This window comes from Balaenoptera physalus (genome assembly GCF_965194825.1).
Source record: "Balaenoptera physalus genome assembly, chromosome: 11".
Taxonomy (NCBI): Eukaryota; Metazoa; Chordata; class Mammalia; order Artiodactyla; family Balaenopteridae; genus Balaenoptera; species Balaenoptera physalus.
Genome location: NC_138896.1, coordinates 29,846,321 through 29,873,802, shown reverse-complemented (window position 1 = coordinate 29,873,802; position 27,482 = coordinate 29,846,321). Strand labels below are relative to the sequence as shown.

The following is a 27,482-nucleotide window of genomic DNA, read 5'->3' as shown; positions in this document are numbered from 1 at the left end:
GCAATTGCCTGAAGAACATGAAATATGGCTTCTATCAGAACCAAGCATATTTACTTTTAACATGTCCTGCTGGTTTCAGACAAAAATTTATTTTAAAGTTGGTGAAGCTTATTCCAAAAACTTTTCTGTCTGATTTGTAAATGTTATGACATCTATATTACAAATCTAGTCTGTGCTTTGTAGCCTTAGTTACCAGAGAAGTATGGCTGCTTAATGATATAGCCCTAGTTAATTTATGAACTCATACTCCTGGCATAAAGAGGAAATCCAAGGACAATGTATACTGAAAGAGACAACTTACAGGCTTGAACAGGTCAGGTTCAGGAAAATACTTTGGATTTCTATGTAGCCAAAATGGAGACAACATCAACAAGTCACCAGAAGGAACGGTATAATTCTATAACAGAAAAATGGTTCCAAGTCATGTTTTGAGATCTGCTTTAATGAGAGCTAGGGTCACTAAAAATAATCCTACAACCATATTACCATATTAGAGAGAAGACATATACATCGTATAATCAATGGTGAGAAAATCTCTTTCCTAGATGGCTCATTTCTATTTTCCAATGTAGGCAATTACTGATGTCTAATTCTGATGATCAGTTATACATACATATATCTTTGGTTACATGGGGGAAGATAGAGATACACGTGAAAATTTTAGAAACTGGTCTAAGTCCACTGTAATGCAGCTTTTGATGTTTGATATTGGAGTTTGCAGCAAGTGGTCTTGATGATGGAAACCACAGTGGACTCCCAGGTTCTAGAACAGAAAAAACTAACTCTGAGACAGGACACTGGCCATACTGGCACTGAGAACAGGGGCAGTGGGTGTTCTGTCCTTGGGGATGCTGATGACAGTGTCAGGGCAGGGGCAGTGGATTCCGTTTGTTTGTTTCACTCTAGCAGCAGCTGTTAGGGCAGAAGGAAGTTGAAGACAACTGCTTAGGAAGAAATGGGACAAAGCAAGTGTTGTGGGCTTATTGGGTTGGTTTCACATTTGAGGTCTCAGTGGTTGTGAAACTGATGATAAACGGTATGTTTCCTCAAGCAGCAGAGTCTGCAAGATCCTTCTCCATTCACATTATAATAGATTTTCATGATATATAAACTATACCAAGAGCTAAAAACTATGTCACAAAATCATCTTTACATCACCTTGTTCAGGGACCAGAGGACAAAGAGCACCCCCAAGGTGTGAGATCGCCAGAGAGCTACCATCTCTTCGGAGGTGAAGACGTTTTATTAGTAACTCCCTTTGCCAAGCATCAGAATCCACATCTGTTTAATCCTGCGTAATTTTGAAGTGTCCTCAAGATATTTGCAAAACACTTCCTTTAAGTCTATGTATCTAGAACAGTAGCATGTTACAATTGAAAACATGTCTTTTTATGCGAGCAGGGAGTGGAGTATGGGGAGGGGCCGTCGTTTTTTAACCCAAGAGAAGCCCTGTTGACTCCGATGGTTGCTGAGTATTACTTGAGTTTGGTAATTTCAGTGCCAGGATTGCTGGAGTGAGTCAGGTCAAGATAGGAAGAGATGGAGACTTTTGCTCATGCCCTCTTACCATTTTTAAAGTGGAAAAGACCTGTGAGATCCCAGTCTTGTGTGTTTGTTCTACCTCTGCTGGAACTGAGGCTAGAGGGGTCATGATTGGCTCTGAAATCAGCTGGGGAGGGCCCTGATATGTTTGGGGGCAGCCCTGGGCCAGGCATCCAGTCAGGGCAGCTGCTGCCCTTCCCCTCCTCCCACCCTCCCCACAGCCCTCTTCAGTGGCTGCTGACCTAGGATCGTGATGTGGAGATGCTGACTGCTGCAGCCTACAAAGCAGGGTAGTAGAGGAAGACTTCAAAGGCAGCCTCGGGAACAGCATTCACACTAGCAACAGGGAGGAGACCAGACAGAAGTTCCTGTTGCAGCAGCAAATGCCAGGCGGATGAGTGGCAGAAAAGGGTGTGAGAGCTGGTTGTATCAAAGGAATCCTCTGAGCAAACGGACATCGTTATGTCCGGGCCAAACAGTCCTGTCTTTGTTAACATGGCACATGAAGAGAAAGATCAAGAGGGAGACAAAACAGTCAGAGGACCAGGGCATAGATCACTAGGAAGTGGAAGTCACAGCTTCTCTGTGTTGGCAATAACGACACCTGTCAGGTAGACAGAAATGAACTTGGCTAGCCCACCCCACAGGGATGCTGTGAGGCCAGATGAACTTCATCTGCTAGTCCGGAGATTGGCTTTTCTTGAAGAGGGAAGAGAAGAAGGATTCTCTGTTGTAACTCAAGAAGGATGCTAAGACCAAAGTGAATGCAAGGAATGCAGACTCTTACTTCAAGAAAAGAGGAGTCCTGTAAAGGCAAAGCATCCATTGGAGGAGCCCCAAAGCACATTCTTTCTCTCCAGCTCTTGGCCAGGAGCTTGTTTGGTGTTAGTTGTTTAAAAAAAAAAAAAAAAAAAGTACTTTAAAAATTAAAAGTATATTCTTTTGTGTAATAAAAACTGCTTTCTAGAAATTTTGGAAAATACAGAAAAATTGAAAAAACTAGAAAAGAAAACAACAAGAGTGCTGGCAACAAAAGACAGTTATCAATTGGCTAGACTTCCCTCCAGTACTTTTACCTAATAACAGTAGTTTAGCTTTTTGGGTTTTTTTATTGTTGTTTTTAAATATAGTTTGTTGTTTCTATATACTGATAAATATTGTTTACATATATAAATACCTAGTATATACATATTGTTTTTATCCTACTGAATAAATAATTTTTGACTCTTACATTGTTCACTTGATATTATAGCATAAGTATTATTTTTATATTGTATACTCATTTAAAATAATTTTCTCTCCAGTGGCTTCTTAATCAATCATTCGCTACTATTTTTGCTATAATAAATAATGCCATCACAAACATCTTCTTCCACAAAGCATTGTTCATATAAAATCTTTTAACATATATATTCAGAAGACATAGGAGTATACATGTCCTATGTCTTCTGAACATCTAAGGCTATTAATACATGTTGCTCAACTGTTTCCTCAAATTTTGTAGCAAGATATGTTTCTAACTAAATATATGAGAGTATCAATTTCACTGCCCTCTCATCTGCTAATCTGACATTTTAAATAGGTTTTTTTTGATTGCTGTTTAAAAGTTTATGTCTTTGCTGAGTATTTTCCATGTTCTTATTTTCTTCTATAAAACTTTTGTGCTCATGTCCTATCCTCATTTATCTATATATATTAGTTTTTTACTTATTGATCTGTGAATTCATTAAATATTAAAATTATTAACCCTTGAATTGTACTTATACTGACATTTATTCTTAATTTTTGGCTGACATTTAATTTAGGTTATACTTTAAAAAACAGGACATGTTAAATTTTGATATGGTACAGTGTGTTCATCTGCTTTGTGGTTTCATTGATTAATCCTAAACATAAGAAGCCCTCTTCTCTCCACAACAGTGGCTTTCAAAGGTGGCTTAGGGTCTTCTGGGAGTCCCAAGACATTTTCAGAGAATCTGCCAGATCAAAAACCATTCCTGGGTAAAAGACTCATTCCAAGTATAGGATAGACCAATGGATTTTAATGTAACTGAGTACAAAAAAATTCATTAATATATTTTTAGATTGCAGCAAACTTTTAAGAAAGTACCTCTGTTGAGTTTTAGTGTAGTATCAAAGAATAGCTGCAGAAATATCTGAAAAGGCTAATAAAATAGTCCTTCCTTTTTTGGTTACATGTCTGTATGAGGCTGAATCTTCTTCATTTCCATCAATAGGAAACAATATATCACAACAACTGATTGTAGACACATATATGGGAATTCAGATTTCTTCTATTAGCAAAAGGCATCAGAGAGATTTGCAAACACTTAAAATGATGCTGTTCTTCTACATTTTTTGTGTTTTGAAAAATATAGTTATGTTTCATAAAACCACACTATCTGGGGACTTCCCTGGCAGTCCAGTGGTTAAGACTTTGCCTTCCAATGCAGGGCGTGTGGGTTCAATCCCTGGTCGGGGAGCTAAGATCCCACATGCCTCGCTCCAAAAAACCAAAACATAAAACAGAAGCAATATTGTAACAATTCAATAAAGCCTTTAAAAATGGTCCACATCAAAAAAAAATCTTAAAAAAAACCCCCACACAATTATTTTAATATGTATTAGATTTCTTATTATTTTTAAAATGAATTGTTAAATAAATATTTTAATAATTTCTCAGCTTTAGTTTCTAATACAGTAAATATTGATAGATATAACTTATATAGACAAAAGTTCTCTGGGGTTCTTAATAATTCTGTAGGGAATAAAGGGGCCCTGAAGCCAAAAAGTTTGAGAACTACTACTCTAGAAGTTAAAAAAATACCCACTTTTAGACAGTCACCCGAAACCATATATTAATCTCATTGCTCTTCATGGACTTACAATGATTCATTTACCCAATATTAAATTCTTCTGCACAAGGGGGTTTGTTTCTTTCTTATCTATCTAGTCAGTTACATTGATCCAAATATCTGGTCTGACACCAGTATCATGCCATTTTAATTACTGTAGTTTTGCTACATGTTTTAACATCTTAAGAAGATAATTAACATTCCTTAATTATTCATATTTTCCAACACTCTTTTTGGTTAATTCTTTCCTGGGTATTCTTTCAGATTAACTTGGTACTAAATATGAAACTTTGTAAAGAGAGCACAAGTAGAAGTTTAAGAGTTTTGGAAAGGTGGCACAATAAAGAGAAGGAAGGAATACAGTAAACCAAAGAAACCAGTGTTTGTCCATTCTCACTTATTCCAAAAAAATATAGAGAGGAATGATTACAGGAGCAAAAATAAATATTCTGTTCAGACTGTGATGAATATCCTGTTCAGATTCCATTAGGAAAGAGCAGTGGAGAATACTTCTAGCATTCATAGCAAGGAACTTTGACCTGTTGTCCAACTGGTCAAAACATAGATGATCCCATCTGAAATGATTTTTATGATCCAAATTCCTGGGAACATATTAATATATTCAGCAAAGACATTCCACCTGTTTTAGAAAATATTTGAAGCTTAAAAGAACCAAGTCATATGAATTTATACTAAGGAAATAATCGGTAATGTGCACAAATATTTAGCTATAGGAATGTTAATCTTTGCACTGTTTATAATAGTGAAAGAATGGAAGCCACATACATATTCAAGAACATTGAACTGATTTTAAATTTTATTTGATGTCCATATATTAGATTATGCTGTAATTCAAAATGATGTGGATGTCTTTTATTGATACAGAAAACTATTTGGGATCTATTATTAAATAAAATAAAAGCAGGTTGTGAGAAAATTAGCTTTGTGCGACTCCAATTTATTTTTTTAATGCACATACTACAGGAAAAATTTCTGAAATTATAATAATACCAAATGTTCATAGTGGTTATCTCTAACTTGCAAGATTCTAAGCAATTTTTAATTTCTTCCTTGAGCTTCTTTTTATGGTCTTTGTTTCCCCCTAATTACCATACTTTGCTTGTGTAATAAGAAAAAAAACTGTTCCATTTATTATTTTTAAAGTCTCAACTCTGTAGGGTGAACATCACAGTGATTAGTTTGGGCCTCCTAAGAGGAAAGGCAGTGTTTATTTTGTGTACAGAAGAAATAGCAGGTACAGGAACCACTGCACCTTTTATAAATATTAAAAAGAGATGTCAAAAATAATGAAAGGAAATGCTGGAACATTCTGGGATGATAGCAGCCTGAGTACGTGTTTGTGGGGTTGCGCTACCACTAAGAGAGGCATAACTGCCACTGCGAGGGCTTGGAAGGCACCTTGGATGCTTCTGAGCCTCATGTCCTCTAGGAAGAACATGTGGGTGTGAGGAAGGAGAAGTAAGAGACTATGAATTTTTAAAATAATTTATCAAATTGTTTTGGATATCTATTATTTTTAATTAAAATATTTTATTGGGAATCCATAGGTGTTGGACCTATAAAATAGTCCAGTTTTGTAAAAGGATTTTAGGCAGTGAATCATATATGTGTTCATACCCTTGGACCAGTAATCCACTATGAAAACATAATTCAATGATAATCCTTAAAAAAGAAAATGTACTAGGCACAAAGATACAAATAATTACCATATTAAAAACAAAGAAAACTACCTAAACTCTCAAGAGTCAGGAAATAACTAAATATTTAAGCTATCAACTCAATGTACTATTAATGTGGCCTTGAAATAAATATGAAAACTCCTTAGATGCATGAAATGTGAAGAATAATGTATAAAAAAATTTTTTAATGACAGATTTACACTGTAATGAAACAGGTTTCTATATTGATGTCACAACATTGCAGATACAGGGTCAACACACAAAAATCAACTATATTCCTACAGACAAGTAATGTACAATGGAGAATCAAAGTTTTAAAAAATACCATTTACAGGGCTTCCCTGGTGGGGCAGTGGTTGGGAATCTGCCTGCCAATGCAGGGGACATGGGTTCAAACCCTGGTCCGGGAGGATCCCACATGCCGCAGAGTAACCAAGCCTGTGTGCCACAACTACTAAGCCTGTGCTCTAGAGCCCGTGAGCCACAACTACTGAGCCCGCGTGTCGCAGCTACTGAAGCCCGTGCGCCTAGAGCCCGTGCTCCGCAACAAGAGAAGCCACCGCAATGAGAAGCCCGCGCACCGCGACGGAGAGTAGCCCCTGCTCGCCACGGCTAGAGAAAGCCCACGCACAGCAACAAAGACCCAAACGCAGCCAAATAGAAAATAAATAAATAAAAAGAAAAGAAAATCCCACTTTATTAAAATAAATAAATAAATGAATAAAAATTAAAAATACCATTTCCAAAAGCTCCAAAATAATGGAAATACTTAGGTATTAATCTAACAAAACTTGTATAGGATCTATATGCTTAAAATAACAATCAAAATACCCACTTATTTGTCATATAACTATTCTGCATTTCAGCTAATTTACTACTACCCAGAATATAAATAAGGCTTACTAAAAGTTCAATAACAATTATAGTAATATTCAAAGTAATAAAGTAATAAAGTAAGGTAATAAACACATTTCTCTACTTAATTGCACCAAGTTGTTTGACTATTTCCTCTCAATACAGAATATATATATTCTTTTATTACATATATAAATTTATATATATTTAAATTTATAAATATTTAAATATATATATTCTCTTATAGTCATAGCTTAAAGTAATTGATAATTTGATTATTTAAAAGCAAAAACTGTTAAAATCCCGCTGAAACTGAATGCTACAATCTACATAAGATCAGTTAAATAAACTATGTTTTTTTTTGGATTTAGCAAGTTGCAACTTGTATCAAATTTGGATTTTCTTGTCTCTTTTGAATTCTATTACTACAAAATTTTCTTGATTTTAATCCAAGCACTCTTAAGCCATGGGGAAGAAAAGCTAACAAGAGAGGAGCGCTGACTAATTATAATCTATCTGGATAATTTAGGTCCCAAATCATTCCTTTAAAAATTTTTTTTGTTCTGCCTGAATGATTCACCAAATATTGAACTGAACGTTTGCCACATGCACATACCTTTCATGGTGCACTTGAGAATATTCTCCTACTTTGCCCATAGAGAGGACCTCACTCAGTCACTAATTCCTAATATCAGTTTCTATTACCCATGGCATTCCTGCTATCTGTTCCTGTATCTGTGATCTGAACTGTCTTCCAGTTATCCTAAAGGACTTCCCTCACACACTCAATTCCTCAACCTATTCCAACTCAGGAATACTCATTGGTTGCTTCAGCAGAGGAAACACTATCCTACCCTCCTGCCTGATTGAAATAGGATTATACTAATTCTGATATAGAATCACATAGCCAAAATGATTATGAAAGGCTTATCTTTTAGCTAACATAGTTGCCAATAGATAGATATCTATATTAACAAACTGGTGCTGCACAACTCTTATTAGTAACCTATTCTAGGGTCACATAGTACTTCATGGAACTTAAGAAATTATCTAATAATAAATGGGCAAAATATCTACTTTTTTCCCCCCAGAAGGTTCATTATTTTAAAACAAAACCAATGCTCACCAAAATTTTAACTGGCTTCAGCACTTTTCTAGTAATGACACCAGGGGCTCTTAAACGAATGGTTTCCAAAATACACCATTTAATTAGAGGGAGTTTCTTCAAGTCATCCTCAGACACTTTAATCTTATCTTGACCTGGAAAGAGAATTTAAAACAAAAAAAAAAAGATGGACTTAAAGAGGCCAGAAAATGATTTTATGTAAGCTATTTAAGTTAAATACTGTCTCTGATACCAGGTGTTAATATTATTATTACTTTTGCATACCAAGTTTAGTAAGTTGTTGACTCTTTTTACCATTTTCTTCTTACCAAGATAAAATGTATGGCATATAAAACTAAACCAATGTTGATTACTGTAATGTAATGGATTGGTATCCAACCTTCTCACAGTCCTATGGCTATCAGATGACTAAGATAGTCCCTGTCAGAAAGATGTTCAGTTTTTACTCGTTTCATTGTTTCTTGTCCAAGTTCTCATTCCACTTAAGGAAAGAGCAATAAAAGATCGGCATCAAAAGTACGAAGTAAGAGATCTGAGAAGCCACCTGACTTACTACTTCTATCTCTTCCCTGCTGATTTGTTTTTGTTTTTGTTTTTTAATCATACATTTCAGAAAGCCCAAAAAGAATATTAGGAAAGGGGTGATGGGACACATGTATTTCATCTGGAATGATGAGCTCTCTAAACACAGGTACATCAAACATTCCTACTGTAAGTTGCATACCTTAGCTAATATTTAGATTGAAGTGACCTGGAAAAGGATTGCGGTTGATCTTTCTATGGAACAACATATGGTCAGGGCCTTCAGTCAAATGAGGCAGTTTAATTAATGATATTTCAAGTAAAATGTTTACATTTTGAAAATTACTTTCAACAACTCAGCTTTCAATTTTGACAGTATTTGCTTAATAAAAGTCAACAACATGGTCAGTTTAAGTCAACTTTCACATTTTCCTCCCAACTGTACTGGGCATGAGTGGATGAGAGTGGAATGTGGGTCTCCAGCCACATTTCTCTTTGACTCTGGATGAGGCTTGTCCTAAAGCCAGCCCATCCTGCAGAAGAGGGCTGGGTGGGTGCTGCCTGGGAAACCTTCTCTGTCAGTACAGGTGGAATTCCTGAGGAGTCAGAAGCAAATGTGTCTGGTTAGTGGAGTCTGGGAACTAGGGTTTTTGAGCTCTGGTTCTATTAATTCCCATAGGGGCGTCTATACACTCCATTAAACTTGACAGATTTTTGAGCACTGAGCAAGAGCCAGGAGTTGAGTCAGGCTCCACTAGGGTTACAACAATGAATGCATTCTCGCAATACACTCAGTCTAGGAGGTAAGAAACGAACACACAGTTAACAGGTACACCATGCAGGCAAGGAAACCGTTCTATGAGATATAAAATATTTGAAGATAGTTAAAAGCAGGGAAGGTGTTGAAATGCAGGATAACAAATTTTAGAACATCAACTTAAAAATGTATGAGGGGATCTGAGTTTCTTTTAGAGTGTACTTGAGTGAAAAAAAAAGAAAAAGAAGACCATTGTCTACATGGCAGGTGACCGACAACCTATTAGAAAACTAAGGAAAACTCTCCAAGGGAGAAATAAATGGCAGATGGGACTTTTAAGAACAGAAAATTCAACTTTATGTCATATACTCAATTTTAAGTTATTTCTGGCTACTGTGTAATTTTCCCTTTCCTTGTCTTATATTTTTAATATTTTAATAAAGTCAGCTAACACACACCTTAAGTTAACACTTGGGGAAATAAAGATCTGGGTATGTCCAGGAAGCAATGCAATATGGAAAAGAGGCAGAACTGCAGAAGGGAAAAGAGCGGAAGTGGAGAAATCAGGAAATGCGAGACTGGAAGTCATGAGAAACTCCAAGAGGCACAGGCCTCCACTTCTGGCCGTCTCCATCACTTCTCCCTCCAAAGATCCCTAGAACTCTGGGAGGGAGTTCAGACCAATTTCACCTTTATCTTGGAAACCAAGGTGACCCCAGCAAATGAGGGCCCTTGCCGAATGGACATTACAAATAAATTAGCAGTAACCTACAATTCAGATTCTAAATCTTACTTTAAAAAAGGTTTTTCTCTTTAAAAATCTATTTAGAGCATCTACATTAGACAAATTCACCAAACAATCCCTCTACTTATTTTTTGTATTTTACTTTACTGAAGCTATAGGATACAGAAAATAAATATTTCTCTAATCGATCAAGGATAAATGACTACCACGGGTCAGATTTTGTGTTTGAAATCAGAGCTGTGTGACTCCAAAGTGACCAACCTATTATGAGACAGGCATAATTCTGGCCTTGAAAAAGTTTGGACTCTGGTAATAGTGAAGTTTCTGACCTTCTTTTGGAGAAAAAGTTTTTTATGAATTATTCTTAGGAGACTAATTGAATTACAAAGTGCAAAAAAAAAATGTTCTGTTTTATACAATAAAGAAACAAAAGCTTGTTCTGAGTTGAAAACAAAATCTATTATGACCTACAAATGTAGAAGAGATGTAGACTACACTTGGAAAATAAATGTTTTGAAAAAATATTTTTAGTTTCTCAAGTCCCAGTGTGATGTAGGAAAAATAAGGTAGTATTCTCAGACTAGACAAAGAAAAAGAAAAAGATGCTGTTTTCAAACAACATCTTTAGTTTAGAGACCTTTCTTATTATAACTCTTAGAAATAGCTCTGTACCCATACTGTACATATTTCAATGCACATCTGTGGTTTGTTCTTCCAGTGTTTTGACTCTAAAATTAGAAGGCTCCACTTGGAAGAATGCCAAGGTAATCATCAAAAGGGCTAGGGTCTGATGGAAATGGGGACCAGTACAAAGGCAGCCAGGGAAGAAACTATGGGTGATTTGGGGAAAAATTCAGAAGCCATCTGTTTAATTCTTGGCACAAATGCAATAAAAGTCAAACCAAATCATAGGATATTTGAAACCAAATAAAAGGATGAGTCTTGAGTTCAGAAATAGCAAAGAATGTTTCTAAAATATTCTGTATAGTTTTGGGTTTCCGCAGGCATGATGACAAGCATGTTAGAACACAGTAACTGTAATTTATATTTGTTAAGGATATATAATAGATTAAAATTCTACTACTTCAACCATTTATTCACTCAATATATATTTGCTTCATATCTGTTACATGTTAGCCCAAGCATAGGTGCTGTAAGAGATAGGAAGAGAATAATACTAATTTATTGACCATCTAATGTCACCAATATGTTGGACCACTTCATTTATTCCTCATCACAATCTGCCAGCCATCAAGTTATCATGTGTCCAAGGAGAAGCTTGAAAGTGTCAGAGCAGCCTTCAAACCTATGTCTGTCTACACTAAAAGCCCTTACCCTTGCTCCCTGGGTCCCAGTGCCTCCCCTGAGAGGAGAAACGAATAAGAAAGACACAGTCACTGTTTTAAAGGAGCTTGGACATAAGGACACAAAATAATATCTGGATACAAGTAACTATAATATAAGTTTCATAAGAGAGGATTTGAGTCTCAATGGCATTCATCCCCTCTTGCCTAGGGCTGGAGTTTCAGCTAAGCCTGGAAGGATGAGTAGCACTCACCCAGGCAGAGAGAAAAGTAACTTAAATTCCAAAATTAATTATAAAAATATGATTTCTTGGACCTAAAAAGAAAGGAACATGAATCAAACAGGATCACTAAAGCAGGTCCTTTGTTGAGAGATGACTCCTCTGTCTCCTTCATATTTCAAGCTCCCTCCCCTTCACACACACACACACACACATTTATTCAATAAATAAATACATAAAATACAAAAATTCTGTTCCTATAGTCCTGAAGTAACATTATATCAAGATTTAACTAATCATTTTGGGAAAATAACCCATGTTTTGCGAAAAAAAGGAGAATGACAGGCATTTGCCGAGTCATTCATACCTTTTGAGACATAATTCTGAGGAGATTGAATCAGAAGGTGGGGATGAATACTGAGGAGGCCCTGTGGTTCCCCACAAATGAAAGACAGGTGTATATCTACCAAGGGACACACAGAGAAGTGAAGCAAAGAATATACTCCACGGAAATTTAATGAGTGCATTCCTACACATTCTACCACCTCTTTCTTTACTTTTGAAAGCAGGGATTCTCAGTTCTGTTTGCTGTTCTATACTGTGAGGTTGTCTTCCTTCACAGACGTTGTCTTTCATATTCACAGAACAGCTTATTTAAAATGTTTAAAATTAAGGTGTGTGCAAAAGGTCATAGTACACATGAAGGACAGTGAACTGGGATAAAAAATGCATGAGATAAAGGTTGAAAAATAAAGAATCTGATGTAATAACCTTAAGCAATGATTCCTACCAAAATTTGGTCGTGAAATTTGCTTCCCAAATTTTATAATAATTTCGCTAAAATGCAATATCAAATAACAAAACTTGGTGTTTATACTGTTATTTGGGGAAATGATGTAACAGCTTTGAAAAAATCCAGCATTTCTATGATTTCTCTTAAAAAGCAATGAAGCAGAGACATCAATTGCTGACAGAGAATAACAGTAGGAAACTAGTTTTCTGGCATATTTTCTCAAGCAGAGACCTCAAGATAAGCTCCTGAAAAAAAAAGTCAGGTTTTAAAGAACAGAGACAAAGCTAAAGAGAAATAGTAAATAAAGAATTTACAGTATTCCAGAGGAATATAAAAGAAGTATCTTACATCCTTTCCTTCATTTCAGGAATTTAAAAAATTTTGAATATGATAAGTAATGTTCAAATATTCAATTAAAAAATTATATCTCTATTCCAGGGATATTTTCATATATTTACAAAACTGCTGTTTTCTTCTAAGAAGAAACCTACATTCACTGGAAAAGGTTAGCATATCTCAGAAAGAGTAAGAAAGGATAAAATGTCCTGAAGTAGATAATATCATTTACAATACATTTTATATGTCCAATGATCCTACAACAGTTATTTATAGGCAATGAGAATGTACTGGTTACAAACTTTTGGAAATTTTTAGTGAGATGAAAATTCGTTTGGTGACTTGTCTCCCAAAAGGAGACAGCAATAAACCCCTTTCTGCAATGTGAAACATGAAAATGTGAAAAGAAATATTGTGAAACTTAAATGTGAAAAGAAATATTGTGAAACTCTTAAGATTCTAAATGTGAAAGAAATGTGAAAAGAAATATTGTGAAACTTTTAAATGTGAAAAAGAAATATTGTGAAACTTTTAAGATTCTCTCTTTGTCTTTAACTTTTGACATTTTAATTATAATGTGTCTTGGTGTGGGTGTCTTTGGTTCATCTTGTTTGGAACTCTCTGTGCTTCCTGGACTTGCCTGTCTGTTCCCTTCACCAGGTTAGGGAAGTTTTCAGCCATTATTTCTTCAAATAGGTTTTCTGTCCCTTTCTCTCTCTCTTCTCCTCTGTGACCCCTATAATGTAAATGTTAGTATGTCTGTAGTTGTCCCAGAGATCTCTTAAACTATCCTCATTGGTTTTTATTCCTTTTTTCTTTTTGCTGTTCTGATTGGGTGATTTCCACTACCCTGTCTTCCAGATTGCTGATCCGTTCTTCTGCGTCCTCTAATCTGCTGCTGATTCCCTCTAGTGTATATTCTATTTCAGTTATTGTATTCTTCAGTTCTGACTGGGTCTTTTTTCATATCTTCTATTTGCCTTTTCAAGCTTTCACTGAGTTCATCCATTCTTCTCCCAACTTCGGTGAACATTTTTATGACTATAATTTTGAACTCTTTACCTGGTAAATTGCTATCTTTGTTTCATTTAGTTCTTTTTCTGAGGTTTTTATCTTTTTCTTTTGTTTGGAAGATATTCCTTTATCTCTTCATTTGCCTAACCCTCTGTGTCTGTTTCTATGCATTAAGTAGATCAGCTATATCTCCTGTTCTTGAAACAGCAGGCTTATGTATAAGGTGTCCTGTGGGGTACAAGGGTGCAATCCCTCTTGGCCACTAGAGCCAGGTGCTCCTGGGATGTCCCATATGTGTGCTGTGTGCATCCTCCTGTGTGGTTGGATTGCAATTGTGCCCTGGCTGGCTGTGTGGCTCTGTTGTGACTGCTGTGGGTTCATGGCATGCAGGGTGCCCCCCCACCCCCCAGAGGTGGAGCCACTTTGTACAGTTGCCGGGGCCAGCTGAGGCCACCTGCCAGGTGGGGCAGGGGCTGCTTTGAAGGGGCTGACTGGGGAGGATGGGATGGGCAGGGTGGGTCCTCAGGAGAACGCTGGTGTGGGGCACATGGTGTTAGCTAGTTGATGGAGAATGACAGAAATGTTGCCTACCAGTACTGGGCCAGATGGTGGAAGGAGAGGTTAAAAAAAAAAAAAAATGGCATTGGCCAGTGCCTTCAACCCTGGAGAAAATTCCACCAGATCCCTACCCCCCCAGCACTCACCCCCAAATTGTTCAGGGAACCTCCTGCAGCATATGACCCAGGTACCCCTCACATTCTCCTGTCTCTGTGCTGGTACTCAGAGTAAGTGAGTTTGTGTGTGCACCCTTTAAGAGCAGAGTCTCGGTTTCCCATAGTCCTCCAGCTCTCCCAAATGTAAACCCCACTGGTCTTCAAAGCCAGATGTTATGGGAGCTCATCTTCCCTGTGTAGGTCCCCAAGCTGAGGATCCCCACATGGGCTTGGACCCCCTCACTGTGTAGCGGGCACCTCCGCAGTTGTGATATCCCTCCCACATGTGGGTCACACACTGGGGGTATGGGCTCTGTCTAGACTGCATCTTTGACCCTCCTACCCACCTTGACATGGCATTCTGTTTACGTTCTTAGTTGTAGAAAATCTGTTCTGCTAGTCTTCAGGTCATTCTCAGAGATAATCATTCTACTTGTAGTTGTGGTTTTGGTGTGTCCATGGGAGGAGGTGAGCTCAGGATCTTCCTACTCTGCCATATTAATCTGGAACCCCTAAATATTTCTTTGATAGAGAAAAAAGGTGTACTCTTTGGGTTTTATTCCTTATAAAATACTAACTTCCTTTATTACTATGCATGTCCATTACTGTACACATCCACTACTGAACATGTTCTGTGAGACAAAATTCTGTAAGAAAGATATTAAGTTAAATTTATTTTTTAAAAAATCAAGAGAAAGAAGATGAGGGTAGATGAAAGATTATGAAGTATATGTTAGGCTGTGGAGTTACATGCTTTTTAGTTCACTGCTGTTCCCTATAAACTGACTATAAATATAATCTCCCAAATGACTGCAGGCTTCTAGAATATTAACTCATTGCAAATGTTGACAGTTTAGAAACTTTTGCCTCAAGAATATGAAACAAAATAGAAAAGTGACATTTTTCCTGTAATTTTTTTTTATCTTTGAAAGAAAAGATTCTGAATTTGCTTTTTTTGGCAAAAGGTAAGCAAATAAGGGCCATGATGATCAATTATTTGTCCTGTGCCAGTCGTGTACTCTTTTGTTATGGCAACTTATATAATAAGTTTTAATATCTGGTAGGGCAAATATGGCCTTACCAATTTACACTTCGATTAATCTTGATTTCTAATCACACTTATTCTTCAAAAAAATATTTAAGTCATTTCGTTAATTTCCTCCCCACCAAAACCATTGGAATTCTCCTTATAATTAATTAAATATATATTAATTTGAAAGTGGTTGACATTTTCATGATATTAAGCCTTCCCGTATAGGAACATGATATGCGTTTTTCTTTATTTAGATTGTTTTTTTTAAAAATATGTATATTTTTAAATGCTATAGTTTCCTCCCTCTAGGTCCTGTCCTCAACCAATGTCTTTATGTAAGAGAAATACCAGTTAAATAAACAGGAAGGACAGATGGAAAGTGGAAAGGAAGACTTAAAAACAGCTTAAGGTATTTGTGGGGGATACAGACTGGGAAAAGCAGAGAATAAGCCTAGAGACTGTCCATGGACAGTGAATACGGGCATTAGGGCTTTAGGGGCTGCAGCTGGAGCCTGGCAGGTCGCAGCTCCTTCAATTCTCCCTCTCTAGTCACCAGCTTCTTCCAAACACCTCAGTGATTTCTGAGCTTCCAGCTCTGGTTCTTCGGACTTTTCTCTAGGGGTGGCTATGACTTTTTGGCATCTGAAGGATTTAGGATGAATTTTGATTATCAAAGACATATATTCCTATTGTTGGGGAAAGCAGGTCTCATGTTCAGTCTTTCAGCCCCAACTCAGCTACGGAAGGGTGGGCCTTGGGCCTGGAACACTTCCTCACCAAGAGACAAAGGGCCCACACAGCCTCTACACAGCCTGTGCCAGGTGCATCACCTTGTGTGGGAATATCTTTCCTTGTTTCAGGGGCAGAGAGTACTCTTCTGTCTCTGCTTAAAGTATGTGCAGAATATGGCACCTGTCCAGCCCCACTGTTACAGCAGCCCTCCGAGGGAATGGGACAGGGTTCCTTCCACTGCGGTGTGAGAGGGGTGCGCGGTGGCCAATTTCCCTGCATCGCCCACAGGGAGAGAGACATCCTGGCGATGGGGGACTGACACCCACCCCTGAAGCTGATCTTGCTCTCTTTCTTCTCTATGTGAGTTTAGAACTGTTGCATCCAGTGCCTGACAGCATTGTGTTTTCCTTGGAAACTTTGATACCAAGATGCAGTGAGCAGACGTGTTGAGTCCTCCCCTGGGATTGATAACCAGTGCACGGCACTCTGCTTGACACCTACTGAAAATTATAAGCAATAACCTTTCGGAGGTAGACCCTGATCAGCAGCTTCAGTCTGATGCTCATAACTACAGACCAAGAATGAAAGAGGCGGCTATAACAATGCATTGAGAACGATACCAAGGACTACAATGGTGCTCAGAACAGGTTATTAAGATGGATGGAAGACAGAGTCAAGAATCAAAAGACTGACCCTCCCCACCCTTTCTTCCATCTGTCAACGCACATATAAAAATATACCAAATCCCATTCAACCATTTAGAGAAAAGATTAATGCCACTATACCAACACAACCAAATAAGATACTCCTCTAAAAAAATAGTACCCTATGTTATTTGCAGAAATATTTCTTTCATATATTAAAAAGAGATTATCAGTTTCTCTACTACTAGAATATAAAATGAAGCCTGCTTCATAATTATGATGGCTTTTTCAAGGAATAAAGGACATAGTCCAATTTATGATAAATAAAAGGTAGAGATATTGATGAAAAAAGACAACAATGGGTAAACAATAACAGGTAAAATCAATTTTGATCTAGAAATACCCTTTTTTTATAAACTCTGTATAATAATTCTAAATTTTTAGATTGTGTTCTCTGGAGAGATGTCGACCTGGTTTGAATACTTTTATCTCATTTTCTAAAGAGGGAAAAAGATTACCCAAATGCCTGAATAATTCTCCAACAGAACACTCAGAGAAAAGAACTGTGTCTGAATGAAAAATGTAGAGAATAAACAAAGCAGATTAACTGTGCTACACTGGGGTGAGATAGTGAAAGACTTAATAAAATGAGAACTGCCAGAGTAGGACCGATCTCTAAGCTTGTAAATAATCTATAGCTATCAGAGGTATCTCTTTCCACCTACTGAAGCTAGGCAATAAATGAAGACAGAATGACTTCACATAAAATCTCCTGGGTTACGGTGTCACAAGACACACTTCAAGTATTATAGGCAGAAAATAATGGAAGGAATGTAGCCTCCTGGGAAACCTCTCATGGGCCAGATATCAACCACGCAAGTTTCACCCATGTCTTTGTGCCTGGATTAGCGGATTGGAAAGTAACCAGTTGTGAGCTCCAGAATGACACCATTTTGGTCATTAAGGCCAAGGGGAAAAGAAGACAAGAAAGTTATATATTTGGAGTGGGTTTCTGATGAAATCTCCTGCATTTATAAACACTTTCTTAGGTAATCTACATATATTCTCCAAGGTCAATGGATGAGAAGAAAAGCTCTGGCATAATTTAATGTTTTCTGAGTTTATTCCAGGATTTTTAAAAGCTGGGCTAGCAGAGGCAAATGAGGCTATGTAAGAAATTTCCTGTATCATATGCCAGAGCCTCCAAAATCTCCAAATTAGGTTCATATTGTCCAGCTAGGAGTGGGAATGGAGAGAATTTTTTTAAATAAAATAACTTTTCTCCATTCATAACTCTATTGTAGTGGCCTTGGCTCTGCTACTGATCTCTTTCTTCAATATTTTGGTCGATATGTGGCATAAGGGCCAAGACTCTATCACAGACACAACTTTGGCTATCAGCCATCGAGCCCTGGCAGGCTGCAGAGGGGTAACAAGAGTGAGCTTCTTCAGTTAGCTGGAGGGACTCAGGTCTTTAATATGCCATGATGGAACCTCCAAGGATGTTGCTATGGGTTATCTAGATGGTATTGGGACACATCCAAGTGGATAAAAGTTGAATACGTTATAACATGGGTAAGAGGTGACTACAGAGAAGATTTCAAGAATAAATGAGAATGTTTAAATGCAACGAAGTAAAACTGATGAACTAATTTAAATAATGCAAACAACATGGAATTTGCCTAGAATATTATCATAGGATCTGAGCCTCTTTTATCACTCTGTTAGTTTTTATGCTTGTTTATAATTATGAGCAGAGACAGAATCTTTTCTCACCAGTGTATGGTGAGTGTAGCCATTAAGTTAGTGTCATCAGGTATAATAGCATCTGGTCACTTGACAGTGTTGGTCTGTCCCCAGGCGGGATTGCTGCTAAATCAGAACACAGTGGTGTCAAGAAAAGTTATTGGTTGGCTCTGAGTAAATTTTCTCTTTTATCCAAAATCACACAATTAGTGAGTGACAGGATTGAAAGTCATGAATCAAATTTCTGACTTTTATCCAATGAAAATTTTGTAGTGTGTCTTTTATGATCCACAAATCATGATTTGATGTAAGATAGGAATTGTTTCTATGCAGGTGCATTTCTGTTAACTAACCTGATTCCTTGTAAATTAACAGAAAAAAATTTACTAATTTTTTCCCTTAAATAAATGTGCAATAAAACTGAATGGCCACTAAAAAACAAAAACAATACACACATGCAAAAAAAAAAAACACAAAAACAAACAAGTGTGCTGTATATGCTACCCTAAATTAACACAAGAAGGTGAAAAGGGCCAAATGCAACCAGTTAAAAAATTTAAATGCATTTTAATTTGTTTTTGTTTGTTTTTAAGTTCGAATGACCTTCTGCTGGTGGGCAGATACTCACAGTGGGAATCCTAAATTAGAAAAGAAAATTGCTTGAAAACACAGTCTAAACAGGACCCAAATGTTAATGCCTGCGAGAATTCTGTGAGAACACAGTGAGGCCACACCTGCAGTCTCTAACTCAAACCAGCTCCTCCTCTAGATATGTGCTTTCTAACGCCTAACCATCTTCAAGTCCTTGCTCAATATCACCTTTCCAGGAAGGCCAACTCTGATCCAACGATTTAAAGCTACCACTTTCCCCCCATTTCTGGCACCCTTGATCCTCCCTAACCTGCTCTGTTTTCTTTTTCACATAGCATTTATCAACATCAAATATTTTTGGAGTTTACTTATGCAAACAAACAAACAAGCAAGAACAACAAGCAGCAATAATAACAAACCCTGAGCAGAGAGGAGAATCTGATTTCCAGAATTACCACATTATATTATTTTAAATGTCCAGTTTTAAATTGGACAAAATTTAAAAATTGTAAGACACATGACAAAAAATATGAAATATGACATGCAACAAGAACATATAGACCACACAGGGAAAAAGCCCTCAATAGAAACTATCCCTGAAGAAACTCAGATATTGGATTTACTAAAGAAACACTTGTAAATCAGATATTTTAAATATATTCACAGAATTAATCATGTCTAAAGAACTAAATAGAGAATATCGATAAGGAGATAGAAATTATAAATAATAAAGATTGGAACAGAAATAAATGAAATAGAGCATAGAAAATCAATAGTAAAAATAAGATCAAACAAATCAATAAAATCAACAGTTAGTTCTTTGAAAACAAAATTGACAACCCGTTAGCTACACTGACCAAGAGAAAAAGAAAGAGGACATAAATTACTAAAATTAAGAATGAGGGAGATGTTTTCCTAGTGAGCTTACAGAAATAAAGAAGATTATGGGGAAAACTATGAACAGTTGTATGCCAACAAGTTAAATAACCTACATGAAATGGATAAACTCCTAAAAAGACACAAACTCCAAAACTGACTCAAGAAGAAATATATAGTTCTCACTTTGGCAGCACACATACTAAAATTGCAAAGATACAGGGAAGATTAACATGGCCCCTGTGCAAGGATGACACTAAAATTTGTGAAGCATTCCATATTTTTCTGGTGATGTAATGTACAGCATTGTGACTATAGTTAATAATACTGTATTATATATTTGAAAGTTGGTAAGATAGTAGATCTTAAAAGTTCTCATCACAAGAAAAAAATTGTAACTATGTGTGGTGATGGACGTTAACTAAATTTATTGTGGTAACCATTTCACAAATATATACACATATCAAATCATTATGTTGTACATCCAACATAGAATAGGATATTATATGTCAATTATATCTCAATTTAAAAAAAGAAGAAATAGATAATCTGGGCAGACCTGTAACAAGTGGAGAGATTGAATTAATCAAGAACTTCTCAAAAAAGAAAATTTCCAGACCAGATCACTTCACTGGTGAATTCTACTATATGGTTACAGAAGAATTAACATCAATCCTTCACAAACTCTTCCAAAAAATAAAAGAGGAGGGAAATACTTCTGAAGTCATTCTATAAAGTCAAAATTATTCTGATACCAAAACCAGGCAAAGATATCACAAGAAAGAAAACTATAAATCAATATGTCTTATTAATATAGATGCAAAATTGCTCAACAAAGTATTAACAAACTGAATCTAGCAACATATATAAAGTCATATGTTTTATATGAATTATACACCATAACTAAAAGTTTATCTCAGGAATGCAAGGGGGTTCAACATCTGAAAACCAACTAACCTAAAACATCAACATACAAAATATAACATTATACTAAGTGAAAGAAGCCAGATACAAAAGACCAAGTATTCAACAGCAGCTTTTACCCTCAGACTTATTTTATAAGGAAGTTGGGCAAAGTGTCCGGGATGGGCTCTAGTGGTGAGTATTGAGGCTAGAGAGATGCTGAGTTAGAAATTCACTAAAAACATCTTCAAAGAAGGAAAAGGTAATCTTGTAATAGAAAAGAGCATAAGAGGGACTTCTCTGGTGGTCCAGTTGTTAACACTCTGCGCTCCCAATGCAGAGGAGCGCTCTCAAAGCAGAGGGCCCAGGTTCAATCCCTGGTCAGGGAACTAGATCCTGCATGCTGGAACTAAGACCTGGTGCAGCCAAATAAATTAACTTTTTTAAAAAAAAGAAAAGAAAAGAGCAAAAGAAAGAAAAGAAAAGAGCAAAAGAATGGGAGAAATGCCATATTCAGTCCGATTCTTATTTCATGCACTTTAATGTCCTTCCTTTGACAGGATCCTTCGTATGGGCACATGGATATCTCTCTTGATATCAACCTCCAAAGATCTGTGGCATTCACTCACAATATCTAAATTTTTGAGCTGCTACATCTTACGCTTGAATTGATCTGAACTGCTTCTGTATAAGCATGGCAAAAACGTTTGATCTTTTATAAACTGAAAGCACTGATATAGTATAGCTAGTACACCAGTACTACTACTTGAAGGAGAATTTTTCTGTCAGAGGAGAACAATAGGTTCTAAAAATAAACAAGAATATAGAAAAAGGGGAAAGGTTTTGTCTTTCTCCACTAGAACTGTGTTCAAGAGTTCAACGTTCAAGCACACTAGAAATTTCAATTAATGTAAGGCTTCTGTTGTGGCCTTTGGGTCAGATAGGCTCCCCATATTATCCCAACCATCCCCATCACTACCTTTTTATTTCTTAAAGACCAGGAATTTGGAGAACTCTATGTCAGCAGCAGACTCTGGTAAGATAGAGCATGTTATGATCAAGAACACATTCCCTTTGTCATTTGTAGACACGCAGGCAGGCACATTTCCATTAGCTTTGTAGATGTAAGCTCCATAAAGGCAAGTTATCTGCTCTTACATCCACCAGTGTATCTCCAGAATCTAACTTGTTAGCACTGTTGGTTCTCAACGATTCTAATGCTCACCATTTCTGTGAAATACGACCTAGCATCTGGTGATTCACACTCAACGCTCAGAGACAGTATGGCTTCAATATCCATGTTGGCCAAGCCAATTTGATTTTTGGTTTAACTCAATAAGAAGCAGTCAAAATAAATTTAAAAATCCAATAAAATACGTTCAGCAATCACGACGGAAAGGGGGGCTAATTGTTAATTGGCATCACAGTCTTTTGTCTTACTATTATATTGTGTTCTTCCAAGAAAACCAAGTCATTTATTATTTTTTTATATCAGAATACATAATTTGACATATTAAAGGGTTTTTTTAAAAAAAAATCTACTCCCAAACAGGTCAATTTATGCTGAATAAACTAGTGGAAACTTCTCCATTCAAGCTTATTTCTGCTTTTTAAAACTGACGATAATTGATGAGCCCAAATCTGAACCAAAAAGGGCAAGGTAGCAATCTCTACCTGCAGTTCTAACCCACTAAACCTCTAAAAACTGTAACTTTGAAAATAATTCCTTTGGTGATGTAGCCTTACCTGACAACCATATCCCATTAATACTGTTAAGCAATACATGGAATATGTACCATATTACTTTTATAAAATCTGGAAAACCCTGAATTCCAAAACTACGGACTTGTAGTTCAATTGAGGCAGGGGGCTAAGAGATTAGAAGAAAAACCCTGTGCATTATACACTTATGTTTAAATAGGGAATTTAGGCAAGTCACGATCTCTGTTTCATCATTTGGAAAATAAGGGAGTTGGTCCAGGTGACTTCTAAAATCCTTGACAGTAATTAAATTCTAGGATTCTACCTGATCAATTTATATCCTGAAGCACATAACAAATTATGTTCAATTTGGACTATTTTGAAATTCTATTAAATTATGGGCATTTAACTTTGCCCATAATGTGTGACAAGTACACATTATTAGCTATCTCTTCAATTAGGCAATTTAATTCAGTTTTAGTACCTGCTGTGCCAAACACAGATGATATGGCTTCCATAATGGCCCTGTGGATATTGGGATGAGAGAGGACAAATGCAAATGTCCAAAATGCAACCTTAAAAAGAAAAACATATGTCAAAACATACAACCTTCTTTGAACGTGAACAAAAGCATACATAGTATTAGCCACAAACATTTAAAAGAAACAAGGAGATATTTAAACTAAACTTAAAAGCATGTTAGTAAAGAGTATCTTTGAAAACAACTAGATTTTATGAACAAAAGAGATGTTACATATCTCTAAGGGGTCAAATTTATGACTTTATTCTGCCACTACAGTTTCACAGTATTGTTTATATAGAGTAAACTATTTTCACTAAAAAAAAAAATGGGAAAAGCAGGGTGTTTTATTGTACTAATATACAACATAAAATATTATATAGGTACATATTAGAAATTTAGGAGCAACAAATTATGACACTTAAGAATGTTAGTCCAAAACAAAGGCATTTTTCAAGATTTAATTTCCTTGAAATACAAATAAATTAGCAAATCATATATTCTACAAATGAAACATGGTAATTTTAAATAAGCCCCAGAAACTATACCTAAAATCTTATCAACCAAATTATGAGAGTACTTATATCAAAACTAGGGTCCTTTCATATCCTATTGAAAAAGGGTGCTTGCTAGTTTATAGGGTATTACTGAACATAGTATGTTTGCAAGTTCTCACTCTAGACCAAACAAAATTATTTCACATCTTTCCTCATTGTGGTATTATAAGATAAAATTACACTGCTAAACATCAAAGACATACAGATGGCTGACAGGCACATGAAGAGATGCTCAATATCTCTAATTACTTGAGAAATGCAAATCAAAACCACAATGAAGTATCACCTCACACCTGTCAGAATGGCTATCATCAAAAAGTCTACAGATTACAAATGTTGGTGAGGATGTAGAGAAAACGGAACTCTTGTACACTGTTGCTGGGAATGTAAATTGGTACAGCCACTATGGAAAACATTACGGAGGTTCCTTAAAAAACTAAAAGTAGAACTACCATGTGATCCAGCAATTTTATTCCTGGGTATATATCCAGAAAAAATGAAAATACTAATTCAAAAAAAAATACATGTACCCCAGTGTTCACAGCAGCACTATTTACAGTAGCCAAGACATGGAAGCAACCCAAGTGCCCATCAACAGATGATTGGATTAAGAAGATGTGGTACATATATACAATGGAATATTACTCAGCCATAAAAAAGAATGAAATACTACCATTTGCAGCAATGTGGATGGACCCAGAGAATAGTGTGCTTAGTGAAATAAGTCAGACAGAAAAAAGGCAAATACTGTATACCACTTACATGTGGAATCTAAAAAATAATACAAATGAATGTACATGCAAAACAGAAACAGACTCACAGATATAGAAAACAAAATTGTGGTTAACAAAGGGAGAGAGAAGGGGGGAAGGACAAATTAGGGGTATGGGATTAACAGATACAAACCACTATGTATAAGATAGATAAGCAACAAGGATGTACTGTACAGCACAGGAAATTATACTCATTATCTTGTAATAACCTATAATGAAGTATAAGCTGAAAAGGTACTGAATCACTATGCTGTACACCTGAAACTAACACAATAGAGTAAATAAACTATACTTCAATTTAAAAAAATTACCTTTCCATTAATTCAGGTAGATATTTTTGCTTCTATTTTTCGGTTACACATTAAAGGAAACTTGTATCAAATCATTAAAAGAAGTTTGGGTTTCCCTTTCTTCTGCTTTCTGTAAACACATATTGTGAAAGAAATTTCATCTTAGGAAAACCAATCCTGAAAAGACTCAGACAACACTTTGTGTTACTTAAGTCTTTCTGTCTCCTGTGAGGGACTGTTAAACACCTTTAAATGATCCCAATACTCCCCTCTGTGGTCAAAAGAGGAAGAGCAACGGTCTGAAAGGAAGTGCTTGGACAAAGCCAAATTCAATACTACTCATTGTTTTCCCCTTCGTGACAGTAAACTGATACTGTGGGCATAAACGTGGTGCTGTTTACATAAACAAAGTGAATGGAAGAACCGAGGCCTCTATCCCAAGATCCGCTTTCTGTGGCATTTTCCAGATTAGGAAAGGCTTACCCTAGAGATCAACTAGTTCTTTTTTACAGAGGAAACGTGCTCAGAAAGCTCTCTTCAACATGTCTCCCCATGTGGGCCTCTTCTATCCTCTCTATAGATGGAAGTGCTGAATTATTGGATTTAATTAATAACCACTCCATACTCAATCTATCGTTTTTTTTAACTTACTTTATTGAAGCTTAGTTGATTTATAATGTGTTAATTTCTGCTCTACAGCAAAGTGATTTAGTTTTATATATATATATATATATATATATATATATATATATATATATATATATATATATATTCTTTATCATATTCTTTTCCATTATGGTTTATTACAGGATACTGAATATAGTTCCCTGTGATATACAGTAGGACCCCGTTATTTAAAGACTCAGAGTTCATGTTGGGGAAAAATATATCTTAGTGATAGTACATAGATTTTTCAGTTACATGAAAGAGGGGTTTAGAGTTTTACGTGGTTAATTAGAGTTTTAGAGATTCACTAAAATTGGGTAATACCTTTTTTTAAAGCAAACTCAAGGAATTCAGTTAAACTATAAATGGCTGTGCAATGGTGTTAGTTACTATGTTTGATGCCTCTTAACAGATTTCTCTTCTAAAAATCTATATTATATTCTACTTGAAATTTTTTAATTAAAAAATTCCTCTTTTAAAAAGAAAAGAAAGGGGGGACTTCCCTGGTGGCGCAGTGGTTAAGAATCCGCCTGCTAATGCGGGGGACAAGGGTTCGAGCCCTGGTCCAGGAAGATCCCACATGCCGTGGAGCAACTAAGCCCATGCGCCACAACTACTGAGCCTGCACTCTAGAGCCCGCGAGCCACAACTACTGAGCCCGTGTGCCACAACTACTGAAGCCTGTGTGCCTAGAGCCCGTGCACTACACGCAACAAGAGAAGCTACTGCAATGAGAAGCCCACACGCCGCAATGAAGAGTAGCCCCCACTCGCAGCAACTAGAGAAAGCCCGCTCACAGCAACGAAGACCCAATGCAGCCAAAAATAAATAAATAAAATAAATTAAAAAAAAAAAAGAAAAGAAAGGCATATAAAAGAGTAACCAATAAATGCTGTGGGAATTGAGGGTGAGGTGGGGAAGTCACTACTCAAAGTGTTTAGAAAGAGCTTCAGAGAAGCAGATTAAAAAGGTAAAACGTCAGCTTTGAGGTTCGTTTGGAAAAGTGTTCTTAAAAAGTACATTTGGCAGCCAGGAATTTCTTGGAACTTGGAAATGGTTTTCCCATAGAAATAATTTCATAAATCATGGTTAATATCTTGGGCCAGTCCACCAAAGTTCACCTAGACTTTGGTCTCATAACAGAGCCTCCTGGTGCCCTGTACCAAGCCTGTCTGAAGCCTGAGCTCTGAGTTCCGTGGTCCTAGAGACAGAGCACAGAGTAGAAGAGAAGAGAACGATCTCGGCACCAGGAAAGCACAGGCCCCTGGCAGGGCTTCTGGAAGCTCTCCTGGCCGCCCTGGGGGATCACAGAAGCCAGGACAGCAGAGGCCACTCCCACCCTTGGGCATTTGAGAGGTCAAGTTTTGGAAGCCAAGGCAGTTCATTATTAGTGGGCCATTGAAAGAAATGACTGATTGAAACCATGGTGTTACTTTTTATACGAAAAGAAAGCTAACATTTATTGAGCCAGGGACTGTTTGCCACTTTCCACTTCTTAAAAATATAAGGCTCACAGTACCCTATGAGGTAGATAACATTCATGCTATTTTATAGATAAGGACACTGAGGCTCACAGTTAAACACTTGGCCCATTGTCACCCAGCCCTGGGATCTGCCTTTGGACCTGACTCTAAAGCCAGTCCAGGGTCTCTGCCCGCACACCAGCTGCCTCTTAGAAGTGCCAACAAGAGCCAGCAAGATGGAACTTCTGCTGATCATCAGACACTTGCTTTCTGCAATTGATTTAAATTCTTTCACACCAGTGCCAGGAACAAATTCCAAAAAACGGACTCCCCCCTGAGTCAGATCAATGGGGCTTTGTGTCCCTTTCTTCTGGGGGGGGGCCTTTCTAATGAGACCTTGACAATTAATCCTGTGACAGGAGTGGCTGTTTTGTTGCTGCTTTGGGAGTTGTTTTGATATTTGCCTTTTAATTTTGCTCTAGCTTAATCAGTTTCCAAGAAAAT

General features: G+C 36.7%; 1 protein-coding gene and 1 long non-coding RNA gene across 2 annotated transcripts in view; one reads left to right on the top strand and one right to left on the bottom strand.

Annotated features, from left to right (window-relative positions):
- CYP39A1 (cytochrome P450 family 39 subfamily A member 1) overlaps nucleotides 1-27,482 on the bottom strand; it is a 68,405-nt gene that overhangs the window by 18,249 nt on the left and 22,674 nt on the right. Inside the window, exons 7-9 of the mRNA XM_082414647.1 lie at nucleotides 23,194-23,284; nucleotides 8,079-8,212; nucleotides 302-397 (exon numbers count right to left, since the gene is read on the bottom strand). Of these exons, the coding sequence (XP_082270773.1) occupies nucleotides 302-397; nucleotides 8,079-8,212; nucleotides 23,194-23,284 (321 nt within the window). The remainder of the gene's footprint in view (nucleotides 1-301; nucleotides 398-8,078; nucleotides 8,213-23,193; nucleotides 23,285-27,482) is intronic.
- LOC309638569 overlaps nucleotides 1-27,482 on the top strand; it is a 71,388-nt gene that overhangs the window by 31,800 nt on the left and 12,106 nt on the right. The gene's annotated exons all lie outside the window — the stretch shown is intronic.